Here is a 20,492-nt window from a genome sequence, read left to right as displayed (position 1 = left end):
TGAAACAGAAGCACCCACCACTTCTGAAGGCAAGCTTTTCCACAGGTTAATTGTCCCCATTATTAGGAACTTTGTCCTTAATTCCAGGTTGCTTCTCTCCTTGTTTAGTTTCCATCCATTGTTTCTTGTCCTGCACTCTGGTGCTTTGCAAAATAAAATGCCCCCCCCCCCATTTTGGCAGCCTCTCAAATACTGGAATGCTGCTATCATGTCCCTCCTAGTCCTTTTTTTCAACACTAGTCAAACTCAAATTGTTCATGTGTTTTAGTCTCCAGGCATTTAATCATCTTAGTTGCTCTTTTTTGCACTTTTTCTAAAGTCTCAACATCTTTTTTGTAATGTGGTGATTAAAAACTGGTTGCAGTATTCCAGCTGTGGCCTTACTGAGGCTTTAGAATGTGATACTAATACGTCACATGATTTTGATTCTATGCCTCTCTTTATGCAACCAAGCATTGTATTAGCTGTTTTGGCTGCTGCCACGTACTGCTGACTCATGTTTAACAGACCGTCAACTAAAACACCAGGGTCCCTCTCACAGTTATTGTTTTTGAGCCACCTAATCTGTACTTGTACCTTTGGCTTTTCCCGCCCAGGTGTAAAACCTTGCCTTTCTCCACATCAAATTTCACTTCGTTGCATGGTGCCCATTGTTCAAGCCTGCCAAGATCTTTTGGATCCTGAATTGGTCTTCTGGGGTGTTGGCTGCTCCTGCCATCTTAGTGCCATCTGCAAATTTGAGGAGGAGCATGAGATGAGGTCTATGATGTCCATTTTTTTCTTTTCTTCTTCTGTCTACCATTTCAAATCCTTCTCTATGGAGATCAGAGATCCTGAGGGAAGGAAACCAGAGATGGGTTGCTCCTGGTTTGTCCCGGATCGAGCGAACCGGTAGTGGTGGTGGTGGAAGGCTCCGCCTACCTACCCAGACACTTTTGGGCATGCGCACACAAGCACATTCACCCACACGAGCAAACATGTAGTAAAAAAGTTGGAAACCCACCACTGAAGGAAACTTCCATCAAATCTCCCCCAGGAACTGTTTTTTTGAGGATTTTTCAGGAATATCCAGGTAAGGACAATTCAGGAGGTAATATAAGGTCCTCCTGTTCCCCATAGAGATCCCAACCATTTCATCTGTCTTCTATAGAGCAATTCTTCCTACTTTACGAATTATACATTTTAAAATTGTGTCTCCATCACAAGGAAGAGTAGAAAGAAGCTGACCCTTCCTATGGCAGAGCTGAAATAGGTTAAAATTCCAATTAAAGTAAGAGGAGGAAATTATTTGTATTATGCCTTTCCTTCAGAAAGTCAAGCTAGTATGAATACTACCTTTCATTTTCAGCCCTTGTTTGCGTTTGCTCTTTTTTTTGTTCCTGAGCAACAAAAATTTAAGTGAGATTGCTATTAGGATTTTAAAAAAACGACAGTACTTTAAATACAAAATTCAATACTGCCCAAAGCAGATTGAGAAGGCTTCCTGGCCTTCTCGAGATCACCCCCTCCTGGCCGTACTTGGGAAATGCATCATCTTTCCTTTTTCCATGAATACCTTCCATGCACAGAAAATCCATCCGATGCTCCCTCCGCAAAGAGAAAGGAATCGCATGCCCTTCAGCGTTGAGCCGCTCTTGCAGATTGGGAAGGGAGTGACGTCACTAGGTCTTGCCTTTCTAGGATGCAGGACTCTCTCTCTTTAACCCTTTAAGCTTCGCAGGCCATTAAAAAGGCTGCAAGGAAGTCTTGAAGAAAGAGGTGGCAAGGGTAGGGGTGTGTGTGTGTGTGTGTTACTGTGCTTGTGCGAGCGTGTATACAAGGAAAGGCAGAAGGTTCTCACACTAGAGAAGGAAAGGATATATATTTATAAACCAAGTCAATCTTAGGAGTGGGGGAGACCCATGTTTTGGCAGAGAAACATTCCCATGTTTCTCTGCCGCCCTTTTCCATGATCGTAGCAAAGGAGAGCTCCAGAAGATGCATGCTGCCCTCAGGAAGAATTCCAGATCCCAGAAAGAAAAGGGATCGTCCTTAGCTCCCCATTTCGTGGGAATAGCTCCTGCATAGGGGAGAGCGGGAGCTTGTATGGCAAACAACTTTGAAATGAAGAGATGCAAAAGATGGTTGCCTACATTCTCACTCTGTGCTGGATGACATCAAACTCGGCTTGGAGCCTTTTGCAACTCAATTTGTTTCAGGGAGATAGTCAATTGCGTCATCGTATTGAGCTGTGTGCATTTAATCTTTTATATTTCATAGTAAAAGAGAAATTGGCAACTAGATAAATAAAGCTGGATATTAAAGTTTCTTGACCATGTGGAACAGGGCAAGGATTAATTGTTCTGTCTGCCTCCCCAAGCTAAAACAAAGGAACCAGGATATTGGTACAAGTACTCCCTTTTGGGGGGCAATTGAGTAAGCTGAATGAATGTCTTGTCACAGTAGGGGGGACTGGGTACAGGGACTGACACAGGAAAGAGGTGTATGTGACACAGGAAGGCAATGTACTTTGGGGTGATTGATATGCTGGCTAAAGGGTATAAAAGTCTGTAAACAACTGCCCTTCGGCCGGGGTTCAGATTTTGCTTGACCTATCATTGCTGAACCTTGTGCAATAAACCTTTCCCTCTGACAAAGAGCTGGTCTGATCTCATTTCTGCAACATTTCGAACTGAACCCCTGGATTTGATTGATCTGTTTGTGCTTAGGACACATTGTGTGACCCTGCTCACCTGTATGAATGAAGAAATAAATGGAGCAGAGTCAAAGGATTAGCACCTCATTTTTTGTGAACTGAATTTTCCTGCTTTGTGAACTGGTTCTGGTCTTTTGTATGTTGTATGCTGTGTGAACCCTGCTTAAAGGTAAATGTAGATCTATATTTTTAAAATGCAAGTCTTTCCCTTTGAGTAAAAAGAAATTTAAATTATCCAAAATGCCCATTATTGTAAACTCGTGTGTGAGTGTGGGTTGTTGTTGTGAGGGATTGACACGCAGGAGCCATGTATGCAAGACAGATCTTTATTAGTACCAGATGACAAGCGATTCGATTCTCCCTGCAACTGTCAGGGTATTTATACTAGCCAGAAGCAACTGTCAAGCCCAACTGTCACGAGGCCAGCCAATCAGATGCTGTGCCTTGACCAACCAATTAGAACGCAACACAGGTTGTTGCTGGGTTATAACACTCCTTCCCCCCAGTTATTTGTATAATAACCATTCAATTGTACATTATACATTTGCCCTTCTGTGTTGTACAATTCATTTACATTTTTGTCTTCCTGTTTTACCATTTGCAATTGTGTTCTCTCCTTCCCCCCAGTCAACCTGATAACTGTAACCACTTGTAACCACTTTAATGTAATGCTTAACTTTGTAACAGAAGTAGAAATTTAGCAACTCTGTCCAGGAACATTCTGGGCTAGTAGCTTCAATTAGTTTTGAAAATTACATTTGCAATAACAAGCAACTTTGAAAATTACATTTGCATATTTGCAATAACAAGCAACTTTGAAAATTACATTTTATTTATTTAAAATCCCCCCCCCTTAACTGCGCATGCCCAAACAAAACAACTTTGAATTCCCCAGTCCAGGCTCGTTGAAGGCCTCGAGCAGAGTGGGAAGCAGGTTTGTATCTTAAGAGACAGGCAGGACAGGAGGATTTCAGGCCCTGGAGGCAGCTAAGACAGGGGAACGACGGAAGGCCGAGGAGGCGTCGGAAGTCCGAGAAGGCAGGCTTCTCCTTTCCCTTCGTTGAGGCGCGGAGCTGAGGCCAGGAGGCCGAGGAAGCAAGGCAGGAGACGGATGGCAGGGACACGCTTCAGTCCTCCTCCTTCTTCCTCTCTCTCTCTCCTGGTCAGGCAGGCATCGCGGGGAGGAATTCGTGCCCTGGAGGCAGCGAAGTGGAGACAGGGGCTTTGAGATGCTTGCAGAGGCATCGCAGGGAGGAATTCGTGCCCTGGAGGCATGTAGGCGCCGAAGGCTTGCAACGAGCGGCTTCGGCAGGAGTTGAGGCACGGCGGCAAGGCTCGCAGTGGGCGCAGGCAGCACGGCCGGAGAACGAAGGCAGCGACAGGCTTCTGGCTGTCCTGTGGCTCCTTACTAGTTGGCTGATGTTGTTTGGCTCCTGCGGGAATCGCATATCAATCCCATCCCATCCCACCTTCGTCGCCAGTATTGTAACTGAAAAAAAACCAGGCAGGTCCTTTAAAACACTGTAACCTTTTATTCAGTAGCTGAAGTAGTGTAACAAAACTCGCAACAATGTATTAGATGAAGCCGGCTGGGCGGCTGCAGGAACAGCTGAAAACAATAGAGCAATCGGCAAGGTTGTTGCTCTAACAAGACAGTTAACTGTTTAAACGGCTTGCCTTTTAAACTGCAAGCACCTGGCTCGTGTTACAGCTCGCGCTGATGACAGCTCGGCAACTGACAGGCACGTCTGATTGGCTAAGACGCACCTGGCTGCTTCCGAGCTGTCATTCGTAACAGCGAGGACTTTATGGACTGAATCTTCTTGCTGAAAGTTATAACTTTACAGGTCAGAAAAATGCTTCCTTCTGTGGGGATGAGTGTTGATAAATGATCTGATCTACTAGCTTAGATTTATTCGTTCTTCTATAAGAAAATTGCAAAATTGAGGCCATTTGTTGATCATGTAGAGAAAAAAATGATCCCTTTGGCAAGGAGGGCTTAATGGCTTGTTCTGGTATTCCCAAGACTAAATGAACATTGCTATGAATAAAAAAGCATTTGAAGATACACAGGTTTCAATTGCACCAATTGTGTTACAGGGCAGAGAGAGAATGGCTGGCCTTCCTTTAGCAACTGAGGGAACTGGAAAAGACCCTTCTGGTGCCCAGTCTGGAATCTGTGGGAAGATCTGGGCAAAAACTGGGCAGAAGATGCTGGAAGAAGGAGCCATCATTTCAGAAGTTCAGGCCTGGAACTTCAGGAGCGTCCAATATCAGGAGGATGAGGGTCCCCGAGGACTTTGTAGTCAACTCCACTACTTTTGTAGTCAGTGGTTGAGACCAGAAAAGCACACAAAAGCACAGATGCTGGACCTGGTTGTTCTGGAGCAGTTCCTGGCCCTTCTGCCCCTGCAGATGGAGAGCTGGGTGCGGGAGTGTGGAGCAGAGACCAGCTCCCAGGCGGTGGCCCTGGTGGAAGGCTTCCTCCTGAGCCAGGCGGAGGAGGAGAAGGAGCAGGTTGAGTTGCCGGTGAGAGGACTTCTTCTTGGGCTGAATATAATAATATGTTCAAACTTTTGTATCAAATTTTTGTAGGTTTATTAAGATATAAAATGCAAGAAAATGAAAATAGTAGGAAAGTGGGAAGTGAAGTGAAAGAAGGGTAAGGTAAAGGGCGAAAAACAAAATCATTGAAAATCTGAATCTTTTTAGCACAATTGAATAAAATGGTAACATTACAGGTTCAATGTTTTACATTTACATTCTTAATATGTACTAGCAAATTCTATATAACAACAAACTTATGTAATCAGCAAAACTCAATCAAAGTGTCATTTTTTTTCGATCTCAAGAACAAAACCCAGCAGTGGTTCCAAAGTAGAAGCAAGGTTGGCTTGGTCTTTTCTTTAACTAAAGCAGTTAATTTTTCCATCTCTTCCATCAGTTTTTCCAATGACTTCTCCTTTGTGGCTATTAAAATATCTGTCCGCTTTGCAAAGAGCATCCTTGCTTCTCTTAACATATATAACAGCATATATAAAGTTCGAGAATGTTTTTCCATCTCTTTGTCTATTAAACCTAAAAGAAAAGTCTCTGGTTTGATTTTCATGCCCACTTTGAGAATCTTCTGCAGTAAATTATAAATCTTATCCCAGTATTTCTTTGCTTTGTCACAAGTCCAGCAGAGTTGGTAAAAAGTTCCTTTTTTTCATTTACATTTCAAACATGTATTTGAAATTCCTTTGAGATTTGAAAAATCTTTGGCAGTTTATCAGGTGTTAAATAGAGGTACACACCACTTCATGATATGTAATTTCCATTAATTCTTTTTTTCCTGGATCCTTCCCAATGGAGATCAGAGATCCTGAAACAAAGAGGCATTTGTCAAATCTCCCTCAAGAACTGTCGTTCAGGAGGATCCCTCAGGAAAATCCAGTTCAGGACACCTCAGGAGGTAATATAAGGTCCTTCCACTCCTTTGATAAATCCTAACTTTCTCATCTTCTCTGTGTCCTCTCCTCTATAGCATACCTCCTCCCATTTTATTAATTATCCCTTTTGAAATTCTGTCTCCCTCACAGGGAAGAATAGAAGGAAGTCGACTCTTTGTTTGGGGGGAGCGGAAACCATGACTGAACCTCCAACTCAGGTATGAGAATAATTTTGATTTACTAGATTTTTATTTTTTCCCTCAGGAAATCAGCTGTTGTACATATTATAGGTAGTCTTTGACTTAGGACCACAATTGAGCCTAAATTTTTTGTTGTTGAGTGACACATTTGTTAAGTGAACTTTGCCCCATTTTACGACCTTTCTTGCCACAGGTGTTAAGTGAATCGCTGAAGTTAGAAGTATGGTTGTTGTTAAGTGGCTTCCCTAATGACTTTGCTTGTCAGAGGTTCACAAAAAGTGATCACATGACCCTGGGACCCTGCAACTGTCATAAATATGAGTCAGTTTGATCATGTGGCCATGGGGATGCTGGAACAGTCGTAGGTGTGAAAAATGGGCATACGTCATTTTTGTCATTGTAAATCACTAAAAACTGTTATAAGTTGAGGACTACCTGTACTGTCTTCTGCCATTTTCCCCTTTCCTTTTGGTTGGAGATTCTTTTTAGGATTTTTTTTAAGACTAGCACTTTAAAAACTAAAAACTCCTTTCGCTAATTATTCCTCCAACTTTTCAATAAATAATGTTTTACAGAATTCTTTATGTTAGTCATGACGTCTGCAGCTTGTCCTATGAAAAACTGTACAAAAGAGATGGTTTGCGTCCATCAAGCAAATGGATTACTTGGCATTACATTCACAGATTCTCTGGATAAACATTTAAACTAAACAGTGGGGACAGATAATTAATTGATACAGAACATTTCTGTCCCCAACAATCTAAAATTAATATAGTGCATATAACATAGATGTTTTGTGTAGGTAAGAATATCAACCTTGCTGTCAAGCAAAATCAAGCATTTAATCGTGAGTGCCATACAATCTGCAATCAAACAGGTGGTAAGAAAGCGACAGGGAGAAAGCAGAACTACGTAACTCGTGTTTTTCATCTGCCTTTATGCAAAGGGAAAAAAACCAGTCCAACTTATCAAAAACAGCACCACAAGTTTAGGAACACAAGTTAAAATAGGTAAGTGAGCACCTGTCCACCCTAGATGAGAAGACCAATAAAGCTGATTATGGAACTGGAGGCTGAAACATATAAAAAACGGTTGCTGGAATTGGGTATGTCTAGTTTAATGAAAAGAAGGACTAGGGGTGAGATGACAGCAGTGTTCCAATATCTCAGGGGCTGCCACAAAGAAGAGGGAGTCAAGCTGTTTTCCAAAGAACCTGAGGGCAGGACAAGAAGCAGTGGGTGGAAACTTGGATAGCCATTTGTCGGAAAAGGTATAGATTTTCCTCCCTAAGCAGGAGGTTGGAGTAGAAGAGTTGCAAGGTCCCTTCTAACTAAACTATCCTATATAAAAATATATAAAATATTTAAATATTCAAACTAGCAAATTTCCATTTTTCAAATGCTTCATTTATAATCATCAATAAGAAAAATACATGGTTAATAGTTAAGATTATTCAAATCCCAGGACAGTAAAAATATAGAAACATCTCAAAGTAAAAAGTATTCTGAAAGAACAATTAGCCAAGGCCCCATTAGCTTAGAAAGTAAATTTTAATCTTCTGACTTGTGCCTGGATTTGGAAGCCAAACAATCCAGCTTTGCACAGGCTAAGAATTGTCTTCAATGGAAAACATTCTCCATTTCCGTATTTACTGTCCAGCCAATGGCTCAGACTACTAGCAGCTTCCTTGCAATCTGAGGAGGACCAGAGTCTCTGTGTATTAATAGCACATTAATGGCACAACCAGGGGTCTGTGTGAGCTCTCCCAGCACTTTCATGAAGGTGTTGAGGATGAACAGGATTGTTCCTTCTTAGAACAACAGAAGCCATTTCATAAAACACTACAAAAAATCCCTTCCCCTACAGACACATTTCCTTCTTTAAAGGCAGGGATGGTTTAAAGGCCTTCAGGACACTATCCAGAACACTATCCAAGGAAGGGTTAGTGTCAGTGATTGGTGAGCTTTCCAAGGCCCACCTGCCAGTTGATTCTCTCAAGTCACTTAGGACCTTTTGATTGTGGATGGATGGATTAATAGATCCAGAAGGAAGAGTATTTTGATGAGGTCTGGCTGGCTGTTTGGTAGATCAATTGATCCAGAAGAAAACAAGGCTTATTTAACCTGAATGGCACTGAAAGTGCTACAGAATCATTCAAGTAGATAAAACCTGCCTAAAATCTTTCTTTAGTCAAATGCTTTTTGTTCTGTCAATTTTGTCATCTAAACCACAGATCCTTACTAAGCATAGAGCCATTTATCTTAATGTCTATGTTTGCTATATAAAATTCTTAATAATAGGAAAGATCCTGCAGTTCTTCCTTGGTCCGATCTGCATTTTTTTTTCCTTTCAGGAGGGTCTTCTGCCCTTTGAGGAGGTGGCCGTTTATTTCTCCGAGGAGGAATGGTCTCAGCTGGATCCTGACCAAAAAGCTCTGCATTGGGAAGTCATGCTGGAGAATTATAAGAATGTGGCCTCTCTTGGTAAGGGTTTTCCACTCTCCAGTCAGAGAGTTCAGGAAGACATTTTGTAGTTAGATGCCATTAACTAGTTCGTATGAAAACATTTATAAATAGGTCTCTTCAGAGGCAGAAGGGAAAGTTGTGTTTTTCTACTGCTCCTAGGAAGGAAATAGATCAATGGCATTTTCCTTAGATATATCTGATCTACTTTATATTTCTACATAAATATTTTATGACAAAGTAATTATTTGTTTGAGGTAATGCCAAATTTCATCACACAGTCCTATTAAGAGTTGCCATTGTGGTTGTTTGACTTAATATCTTTTCCAAGGTTTTATGCCTTATCAATAGAGATATTATCACTTCTATACCATGCCATTATTAAGATGCAAATATGCAGTATATATTAGAATTTGGCACAATAGCGGAAGGCAATCAATATGACTTCTGACAGAGTGATTTTTTTCCTAACCTTTCTCCCACTTTCATTTCTCTTTTCCTTTGAAGGTGATAATGAGAATGAGAATAAAGACTCTGGAGAACCAGTCAAAGTGTTCAGACAAGGAGATGTAATGGAGAAACCTGCAATTCAAACAGAATTCCAAAGGCAGGAGAGAAACCTGTCAAATAACTGGAATAAGGAAAGGTCATCTCCTTCGATTGTTGCTCTGATGCAGGACTTTATTGATCAACAAGAAAAACTAAAGAAGAAATATATTGAGAAAGGTGTAAGACTCTACAAAGAAACATTAGATGTAAATGGACCCTGTCCATCACAAGCCAAAGGAGGAGCCAATATGGGCAAAGAAAAGAGAAAAAAATACAGTTGGATGTTCACACGTTCTGAAGAAAATGGGTCTCTTGAGTCACAGAAAAGTTTTCACATGGGAGAGAAGACAAATAAATGCAATGAAGATGGAAACAAGACTGTTAATAAAAAGACATCCACAATGGAGAAGCCATATAAATGCATGGAGTGTGGAAAGGATTTCAGAGCAAGCAGTGAACTTGCATCCCATCAAAGGATCCACACAGGGGAGAAGCCATATAAATGCATAGAGTGTGGAAAAGGCTTCAGAACAACCAGTCAACTTACATTCCATAAAAGGATGCACACAGGGGAGAAGCCATATAAATGCATGGAGTGTGGAAAGAGATTCCGAAGAAGCAGTAATCTTACATCCCATCAAAGGATCCACACAGGGGAGAAGCCATATAAATGCATGGAGTGTGGAAAGGGCTTCAGAACAAGCAGTAAACTTACATCCCATCAAAGGATCCACACAGGAGAGAAGCCATATAAATGCATGGAGTGTGGAAAGGGCTTCAGAACAACCAGTCAACTTACATTACATAAAAGGATGCACACAGGGGAGAAGCCATATAAATGCATGGAGTGTGGAAAGGGTTTCAGAACAAATTGTGAAGTTATACCCCATCAAAGGATCCACACAGGGGAGAAGCCATATAAATGCATGGAGTGTGGAAAGTGCTTCAGAACAACCAGTCAACTTACATTCCATAAAAGGATGCACACAGGGGAGAAGCCATATAAATGCATGGAGTGTGGAAAGAGATTCCAAAGAAGCAGTAATCTTACATCCCATCAAAGGATCCACACAGGGGAGAAGCCATATAAATGCATGGAGTGTGGAAAGGGCTTCCGAACAAGCAGTAAACTTGCATCCCATCAAAGGATCCACACAGGGGAGAAGCCATATAAATGCATGGAGTGTGGAAAGGGCTTCAGAACAACCAGTCAACTTACATTCCATAAAAGGATGCACACAGGGGAAAAGCCATATAAATGCATGGAGTGTGGAAAGGGTTTCAGAACAAATTGTGAAGTTATACCCCATCAAAGGATCCACACAGGGGAGAAGCCATATAAATGCATGGAGTGTGGAAAGGGCTTCCGAACAAGAAGTAAACTTACATCCCATCAAAGGATCCATACAGGGGAGAAGCCATATAAATGCATGGAGTGTGGAAAGGGCTTCAGAACAAACAGTAAACTTACATCCCATCAAAGGATGCACACAAGGGAGAAGCCATGTAAATGAATGGAGTGCGGAAAGGACTTTAGCCAAAACATTCATCTTATTATCTATCAAAGGATCCACACAGGGGCGAAGCCATATAAATGCATGGAGTGTGAGGACTTGAGAACAATAGCAGTAGACTTATATAGCAATAGCAGTAGACTTATATACCGCTTCATAGGGCTTTCAGCCCTCTCTAAGCGGTTTACAGAGAGTCAGCATATTGCCCCCAACAATCTGGGTCCTCATTTTACCCACCTCGGAAGGATGGAAGGCTGAGTCAACCCTGAGCCGGTGAGATTTGAACCGCTGACCTGCTGATCTAGCAGTAGCCTGCAGTGCTGCATTTAACCACTGCGCCACCTTGGCTCATACAAGCAGTGGGGGGAGGTGCTTCTTATACTCCGAAAAATACGGTAAATGTATGGAGTGTGGAAAGGGCTTCAGCACACCCCATAGTCTTATTTCCCATAACATGATTCATAGGCTGGAGAATCATCAAACAATTATTAATTTGGGTGAGAATCTATGCTAATTATTGATTGAATGGATTCTATGTATGGATTTATAATTTACAGACTGAACTCTGAAAAGGATTTTTAGAAATGAAAAAAGAAACAATGGGCACTTTTCATTACAATTATGATTTATACATTTTTAAAATGTATCTACATATACAGTATATAGGAGTGTCACTCTTGAGCTAGTTGTGTCACGTGCTGGACATGCCCACCCAACAACCCAGAAACAAACTTGGTGCTTTACTGGCTCCCAAAATGACCAGATCTTCTTTGGCCATGAAGCCTGAACTGGGTTTAAACTCCATGTGCAGCTTTGGTCACTTAAATATCTCTTTATACCAGGGGTGTCAAACTCTATTTCATTGAGGGCCACATCAGAGTTGTGTTTGACCTTAGGGGGCCGGGATGGGCATGGCAAGCTCAATGTCACTTGTGTCAATCGCTGTTGTGGCTTGTTGTGGTGAGAAACCATATAAATGCATGGAGTGTGGAAAAGACTTCAGAGCAAGCAGTTATCTTACATGGCATCAAGGGATCCAAACAGGGGAGAAGCTATATAAATGCATGGAGTGTGGAAAGAACTTCAGAACAAGGAAGGAACTTACATCCCATCAAAGGATCCACACAAGGGCAGAAGCCATATAAATGCATGGAGTGTGGAAAGGATTTTAGAATAATCAGTCAACTTACATCCCATCAAAGGATCCCTACAGGTGAATATCAGAAATGCATGGAATGTGGAAAGGACTTTAGAGCAAATAAGTATCTGACATGGCATCAAAGGATCCACACAGGGGAGAAGCCGTATATGCATGGAGTGTGGAAAGGGCTTCAGCACCCATAGTCTTATTTCCCGTAACATGGTTTATAGACTGGAGAATCGCCAAAACACCCTCCTGACAGTCATCGAGAGATGAATTTAGTAATGAAAAAAGAAACAATGGCCATGTCATTATAATTATGATTTATACATTTTTGAATGTATATATACAGTATATAGGAATGTCAAACTGGCAGCTCACAGGCTGGTTGTGTTATGTGAAGGACACGCCCACTCCAGCTCCGGAAATAGGGAAATTGTTGCAATATGTCCCATGATGGGCACGTGATGCATGGAGTTTGAAGTCCGTGGTATATACGTTCATTTTAATTTATTTTTAGAAATGTGCTTTTTATTTCCCAACTGTCATTATTCTCCCAGTTAGTCAATCAATTTTTATTGATTAGCCCTTAGGCCATATCAAAATATTAAGTTCCAGAGACAAAAACTACAATTTAAAATGAGATTGAAATAAACCACAATTTAAAATGTAAATGGAATAAAATTCAATTTAAAATATAATCAGAATGGAATGCAATAATTTAAGATGCAAATTAAATATGCTTGAAATTATATTATAATGTCACCCCTATGTCTACCCCGTCAAGTGGTCTTTTCTACAATCTACTATGTTCTGCACCAACTTTGTCCTTATTTTCATCAATTTTTCAGTAAATTTGGCAATCCATTTCACCAACTGCAAATTGGTACCTAACAAACCATGTTCCAAAAAGCGCTCTTTAGACTTAGGGGTTTATATAATTTATATAGGGGTTTAGGGGTTTATATAATTTAAACATACTTTTCACATGTCTTCTATAAGGAATCTAAAACATAATCACTGAAAAAAAAATAAAAGGCTTTGTTAATTCAAAAAGAGTATAAAAGATCCTACCCAACTGGTGTTCCCTCAAATTTGAGTACAGGGGACAATCAAAAATTACGTGGGACATTGTTTCGACTTCCCCTGTCCCACAAAAATAGACTCTTTCACTTGCAGGGATCCCCTTATACCTGCCCCAAAACTTGTTTGTTTAAAGTTGGTCCAATCTCAATTTGGAAAAAAAATCTCCTTATGACGGGAGATAAAGGCAAAGTGAAATATTTTTCTATTTTAAAAATTTGTTTGTTTACTGATAATCAGGGGCAAACTTTTACTGCTGTCATCTGTGCAATGTCTGATTGTGCACTTATGTCCTTAAATCTCTGCAATCCAAGTTCTGATCTGCCTGAGATGGTGCTTCTGCCAGTTTAAAGGAATACCAAAGCTTGATACCTGCTTCAAAATTCTTGATAACCAATTATTTTTATTGCTTGAGATAATTGCTCCATTAGCGCTACCTTTACTAACCTCCCTTCCTCCATCTCGATTATTCTTAGCCAATAATAAACGGTCTTCAACATGGCCCTTGTGCCAATCGCATGTACTCCCAATTCTGCCCTCACTACGCATGCTGGGGTTCCAGGGGACACTGCCAAGATTCTCCTCAATAACTTATTTTGAGGGATTTCCAACCCAGGCAACTTAACTAACCCCCATATTTCTGCCCCATAGGTAAGTACTAGTTCAATTTTCACCTGAAAGATCTTTTAACACGGGGGTTAATTAAGATGGAGTTTTCTCTAAGATAAGTTTATTTAATTGGGCCTTCCGAGCAAGGGCCTTCTTAGCTCTGGCTTTTACATGTTTATTCCATTTACCATTTGTCTGGAATACTATCCCTAAATGGGTAAATGACTGCCATATAAAACCCATCTCCTCATCTTTTGTTGTCTGCTAAATATCATTACCTTTGATTTCTCTACGTTAATCATCAAGCGATTCTTTATACAATATGCTGCCAACCTTCCGAGTGACCTTCGTAGCCCCACCTGTGAGACCAACATCAAAATTATATCATCGGCGTATAACAAGCAATTTACCTGTCTTGTTCCTATACTAGGCCCATGGAGTGATATGTCTTCCAAACATTTTGGCAAGTCGTTTAAGTATAAATTGAAAAGTGTTGGAGCTAAAATGCAACCTTGTCTTACGCCCTTATTTATTGGGATTGCATTTGTCACCGATCCTATCCTGTTCACCTTAACTCTAACCTGGGTTTCCATGTATAACAATCTAATTAAATATAGCAATTTCTTTTCTATTCCCATGGCCTCTAATTTATCCCATAAAATTTGTCTATTACTTGTATCGAAGTCAGCCTTCAGGTCTATAAATGCCGCATACAGTGGTTTGTTCCAAAACTTAAACTTTGTTATTAGATGGTCCAATACAAAACAATTGTCCATAATAGATCTTCCACTCCTGAAGCCTGTCTGTTCTTCAGCTAGGATGTTATCTCTTTTTATCCAATCTTCTAATTTATGAAGGAAATACTTAGCATAATTTTTTGCTGAAATATCGATTAGACAACCAGAAATTATCTGGGTTATCTCTAGAGCCTTTTTTATGTAGTGGAATAATTATTGATGTGCGCCAACTAGCAGGAATTTGCCCTGTTCTATTAATAAAAGTAAAGAGACCCTCCAGGACAGGCGCCCACCAGGTTATGTTTTCTTTAAATAACGATGTCGGGAGCGCATCCTGTCCTGGAGCTTTGTTTAACTTCAGGAAGGACTCACCTCCATGATTGACACTTCTGCCCACTGGGATAAAGCTTCATATCCCTGTTTCAGGCTCAGAGAAGATATCACATCATCAGAACATTCCGCTACTGCTGGAGTGGCCAAATGCCTCTCCCAACTTACTCCCAACTGCAGTAATATTTGGGTCACTTATTGATTTTCTATCTTCAATAATTTTTGAGCCGTGGTGGCGCAGTGGGTAGAGTGCAGTACTGCAGGCCACTTCAGCTGACTGCTAGATCAGCAGTTCAGCGGTTCAAATCTCACCGGCTCAGGGTTGACTCAGCCTTCCATCCTTCCGAGGTGGGTAAAATGAGGACCCGGATTGTTGTTGGGGGCAATATGCTGACTCTGTAAACCGCTTAGAGAGGGCTGAAAGCCCTATGAAGCGGTATATAAAAATCTGCTATTGCTATTGCTATTTGAGATTCCCAACCAGAAGAGTGGGTGATGCCAGCTTTGCTGCCTGTTCTCTGTGGGAGCGCCTTCCCTCTGAAATGAGCTGCCCCTGGAGGTTCGTATAATCCACGACCTCCGGTCCTTCTGACGCGCCCTAAACAGTTGGCTTTTCCAGCAGGCTGGCCTGGCCTGAACAGAATAAAATAAATGATTGATTATTGTTAATTTTAATTGAATTTTTAAAATGTTATTGTTAATCTTAATTGGGTTTGTTTTTTGGATATTCTATTAATTTTTTTAAGCTTATGTAATATGTGTTTTTTTTATGTTGTACGCCGCCCCGAGTCCTTTTGGGAGAAGGGCGGCATATAAATCCAATAAACAAACAAACAAACAACAAACAAGCCAGCCCATAAATTATCAGTATAAGAGGCCTTTTTCTTCTTCAATAGCTGCTTATATTTCTGCCTCATCATGATATACTCCTGTAATTCCATGTTTGGGCTGATTAAATATCTCCTAAGTGATTTCCTGAGCTGTTTTCTCCTTTCCTTGCAGTCGTTATCAAACCATGTTTTTTTTAAAATAGTCTTTATTGGTTATTCATTTTTTAATAAGACATACAAATACAGCTTTAAACATACAAACCACCCTCCCCCGCCCCCCGGTGACAGTCATTCACAGCCCAACATTTTTTTTCTTCCTCATTGTTTAGTCTCTAACCAGCATCTTCTTGTTACAAAATTCAGGGATGTATTACAATACCCACGTTCACTTTTAGTTCCCATTGTTAACAACTAACAGCTATTTAACTTTCCCAGTTTTACGTCCCTGCTGTTCTATTTGTTGCCCACATATACCATAGGTTCCAGCTAAGATAATGTTCCGTTTCTCCTTTGTCCCTCAGCAAACCCGTCATTCTATCCATTTCTGCACACTCATAAATCTTTTTAATTATGGCATCTTCTGATGGTATGGTAGTGGATTTCCAAAATTGCGCATAGGTTATTCTTGCGGCCACAATTATATATAGGCTCAAATGCCATATAGATTTACTCATGTTTTCTGGTTTTATGCTTAGTAAAAAAGTCTCGGGTTTCCATTCCATTCTTGTCCCAGTAACCTCTTTTAGCCAGTTTTGAATCCTTCTCCAGTATTTCGTGGCCTCAATACAGGACCACCAAATATGGTAGAATGTGCCATCCCTTCTTCCACATTTCCAACACAGTGGGGATAACCCAGGAAACATTTTGGCTGACCTCATTGGGGGAAAGTGCCATCTATAAACCATCTTGTATATATTTTCTTTAAACGCTGTAGATATCGTAAGTTTAATAGTCTTACTCCATAGATCCCACCCATTTCAATCTCATAGCCAAAATTTCTCTCCTATGCTATTAGAAGGCTTTTATCCATCTCTTCTTTAGCATCTTGACAGGTCAAAAATTGATAGATCTTCAACAACATTTTCTTATCTCCGCCAAACAAAATCTTATCCAACTCCTGAAAGTTGAGATAGATCCCAAACCGTTCCTTATCGCTTTTAAACCTATTTCTAATCTGTAAATATTCCCACCATTCCAGATTCCTGCCCTGCTGCTCTAATTCCATCTTTGTTTTCATGTTGCCATCTTCTGTCATAATGTCTTGTTGAGTGACTATAATCAGACTGGCCCTCATGAAAAAATGCTTCAATTTATGGCATATTTCCGCAAAATATACTAAAAGCTCTTGTTCACCTGTACTATTTGAGCATATAAGTGATAGGGTTTCCATACATGATGAATTCAAAAATTATGTCACTACTTTCCCATCAACCCTCTTCCATGTTAGCCTTCTCTCCTGGGCTATTTCCAAGTTGTGGCCTATTTGTTGAATTATTTGATTCCTTTTCCTTAAATCAGAAGGAAATACCAGGGACATCTCAATTGGAAGATGATCACTTTCAGACCTTGGTAACGTCAAGACCGAAGTAGCCCCTGAGACCAAGCTGTGAGAAACACAAAAGTAATCGATAGAGCTACATGCCTTGGGACCAAAAAAGGTTATGGGGTACCTTCTAACCTCTGAGTACTGGCCTACAATTTGAAGGTTATAATTGTATACCATTGTTAAAAATTTCCCTCCGTCTTTATTCTTTTTCCTATCTTGGGAGTCCCATGATTGTTGGTTGTGTAAATAACCATCTGGAATTGTACCATTTTCAACAAAATCTCCAACGAGGGGCCAACACGGGCATTAAAATCTCCTACCAAAATTAGAGGTGTTTTTATAATATTTTTCTGTATATCTAATATCTTTACCTCTAGTGCCTCCCACAGGTCTCCCATTGCTGGGTTAACATACACATTTATGAATACTATTGACTTCCCTCCGTATGCCTAATGGATTGCTTGAGAAAATAAAGGTCTGAGCATATCTCGTTTCCCTTCCATCCTAATTTGGCTTTTACCAAAATGCACAACCCTCCTGGGGCTCTTCCCTTTATAGCTACCCTCTTTGCTGGTAGCTGCCAAATATTAAACCCAGGGAGCTCAATAGGGGCCTCGTCACCACTAACCCAAGTCTCCTGCAAGGCAATTACACAATACCTGTTTAGAAATTTAATACAGTCATCCGTACACCAACTTCCTTTCCATCCTGCCACATTCCATGAGAGGAAGTGTATTCTTAAGGTGATTGTACGCTATTTCCTAGTCAGGCTTCTTGAGTAATCTCTTCCACCCATCCTTCCCCATTTGTGCTCACACACCCATTTAATCGCCTGCACTCCATAAAAGTCTGTTTAAGCGTCGTTTCTCTGCCTGTTGCTTTCTGGCTTGCAGATCTATAAACTCTATTAATCTCTGCCTCCACGATTAATGATTTTACTTGAGGCACCCCTCTTATGTCGTTCCTTGGTATCATTTTAAGGGGGACTGGGAAATTCCTTCCTGGATACCTTCCAACTCTGGTGTTCATCCCACAGCACTTTGCACTGTTAGCTGTCAGCTGTCTCTGGCACTATGTGCTGTACTGGGCTTTTAAGCAGCTGACTCTCTGGAATTGTATCATGCCTTGAAGGGGACAGAACAAACGACCCCAAAGGAGCAGCAGAGGAGATAGTCTGCTTCAGCAGCTTTCTCATCTCTTTGAGTTTCTTTAAGACTTCTTGCTGCTCCGATATTGAAAGTAGAGAAAAAGTTTCTAAGCAGGCAGTGAAATGTCTCATCTTGCATTAAGCCAGTTGAAGGAAGTTTCACATTAGTTGGATCCAAAACCTCAGCCGACATTTCCTTGGTAATGCTAGGTCTCCTCCCTATTTCAGTTGACTTGCTTTCCCTATTTGGTTTACTTTTCAGGTCAGCTTTTCCATGCGCTGCAATGCTCTCCCTGGGGGCTCTCTGGATCAGCGGGGTGACTTCACTACTAGAAAAAACTCGAGTTGGTAAAATTTGGAAGAAAGCCAAGAATCCTCTCATTTGCATGAGCAGGCTTGGAAAGAGCTGTTGTTTGAACTTAAGAAGAATTCTGGAATAATTATCACATTGCGGAAGATATTCATATGCTGCCAAATCTATTGCTCCCTTATCACTCTGCGGAAGCTGCGACAGAGAGGTCCTATCCGTCTTTTTGAAGTCCATCTACCCGTATTTATCTCAGAATTATATATGTTCAATACAATCTGCTCCTTCAACAATCGCCTGCCCCCCCCCCCACCCCATACACACACACTCCTATACCATGGGATTTCGGTCCTCACCAGCACATCATCTTTTTTTCTTCCACAAGTACAGTCAAAATGCTGTCTGCTTACTCCTTCCCTCAGTTGATTCATTGATGATATTTGACCAGATCTTTCTGTCTGGCAACCAGTCAATGTTACCTGCGGCTTTTCCGCCTGTTCCCCCGTGATAAGATTGATCACGGAGTCCAACTTTAAATGCACTTCTTAAAACTGGTCAAAAATGGCCAAGACTGTCTGAGAAGTGAGCATGCTGTGTCGGCTGATAAAACTCCTTTGTACTATCACTTAGCTGATTTTCAGGCTCTAAAACTGGTCCACTGTAGTTGTGAAGCTCCAATTCTAGTCCCTTATTTTGGCATGGAGCTGACTCACTTAAAGTTGCTGAGTCATTTGTCTTCCAAATATGCGGAGGGATTTGTGAGCCTCCCAGCAGGCCTCCCAACTGACTCTCTTCGGCCTGCGCCTGCCGATCCCATTCCGGGGAAAAATCCGCAAACAGTGCCAAAACTTCGCAGCTGTCCGGCCGGGGAAGGGGGCGAGGATGTATGACCCACCGTTGGTGGAATAAGCTGACAGTATCCATCGATTCTCTGCTGCTCTTGCAATCCAGTTCCACCTTCCTTACTACTTGGTGAGCACTGTGCCGTCTTTCTTTTCTTCCCCCTGGGAGAGGCCATCCCATGGTTCCTCAATCACTATCTTTGGTCCACCTTCTTAGTATCTCCTACCATGTCAATAATATCTCCTACCAGTTAGTCATAGCTCTCAGAGAGATTCCAAGACGTTTAACAGATAGCAATAGCAATAGCAGTTAGACTTATATACCGCTTCATAGGGCTTTCAGCCCTCTCTAAGCGGTTTACAGAGTCAGCATATTGCCCCCAACAACAATCCGGGTCCTCATTTTACCCACTTCGGAAGGATGGAAGGCTGAGTCAACCCTGAGCCGGTGAGATTTGAACAGCCGAACTGCAGAACTGCAGTCAGCTGAAGTAGCCTGCAGTGCTGCATTTAACCACTGCGCCATCTCGCCACCTGCTGCTTCCTTAAGCCCAAAAGGAAAATATCAAAAACATAATCAAATTGCACCCATGGTATAGAACTGGGATCCTCCACAATAGTTAAATTTATATCCCTAGTGTAGAACTGAGACCTGAGTCAGCCGGTATCTGTGCAGAAACATTGAACATTATTCAGCCAAAGGCCTCAGGATATGAGGGAATTCTCACATGCAGATCAATGTGGAGCGTGTGGGAAGAGCTGAAAGGATGAACAATTCCTCTCTCACAAAAGGAGCCAGAAGTGCCCCAAAGTGCTTGTGCAATTTTCTTTTCAAGCATTGTGGCCATGTGTTGCTCTTCTGTAGTATAGTGAGGGCTAAGAAGTCCAAATTCGATTTAAATAAAATCAGTTAAATTAAAGATTTTTGGAAGGATTTGGAGCAGAAATATTTCAGGATTTGAGAGGCTCATGTTTGTTTGAAGCTTTTTATTCACTTGTCAGTAATAATTCTGGGTCAAGCTGGACAATAAAGAGACTGAAAAGAGCAGAGAGATTAATTCAATTCTCT

The 20,492-nt window shown here is 41.2% G+C and overlaps 2 protein-coding genes across 2 annotated transcripts in view; both read left to right on the top strand.

The window, feature by feature from the left end:
• LOC148047949 (uncharacterized) overlaps window positions 1-20,492 on the top strand; it is an 88,582-nt gene that overhangs the window by 21,005 nt on the left and 47,085 nt on the right. Inside the window, 1 exon segment of the mRNA XM_087708207.1 lies at window positions 9,748-10,843. Coding sequence (XP_087564333.1) covers window positions 9,748-10,843 — 1,096 coding nt within the window.
• Window positions 1,941-9,361, top strand: LOC148047951 (zinc finger protein 232-like). The gene is made up of 5 exons (XM_087711149.1): window positions 1,941-2,864; window positions 4,796-5,255; window positions 6,033-6,149; window positions 6,277-6,344; window positions 9,296-9,361. The coding sequence occupies exons 1-5, from the start codon at window positions 2,841-2,843 to the stop codon at window positions 9,359-9,361; spliced, it is 735 nt and encodes a 244-aa protein (XP_087567275.1). The 5' UTR covers window positions 1,941-2,840.

Source organism: Thamnophis sirtalis, unplaced genomic scaffold, assembly GCF_051295495.1.
Source record: "Thamnophis sirtalis isolate CommonGarterSnake01/CBP01778 unplaced genomic scaffold, rThaSir2_p1.2 scaffold_3, whole genome shotgun sequence".
NCBI lineage: Eukaryota > Metazoa > Chordata > Lepidosauria > Squamata > Natricidae > Thamnophis > Thamnophis sirtalis.
The sequence above is the reverse complement of the archived record's forward strand: the minus strand, read 5'-3'. Positions and strand labels throughout refer to the sequence as shown.

What these genes read in the sequence shown, in the direction of transcription:
- LOC148047951 (XM_087711149.1), top strand. Translation starts at nt 2,841, where the DNA reads ATGCTGTGTGAACCCTGCTTAAAG. An exon ending in TGTGTGAACCCTGCTTAAAG is followed by an intron (nt 2,865 to 4,795) that starts GTAAATGTAGAT and finishes ATTGTGTTACAG; the next exon opens with GGCAGAGAGAGAATGGCTGG. An exon ending in TCTTCTTGGGCTGAATATAA is followed by an intron (nt 5,256 to 6,032) that starts TAATATGTTCAA and finishes CTTTTTTTCCTG; the next exon opens with GATCCTTCCCAATGGAGATC.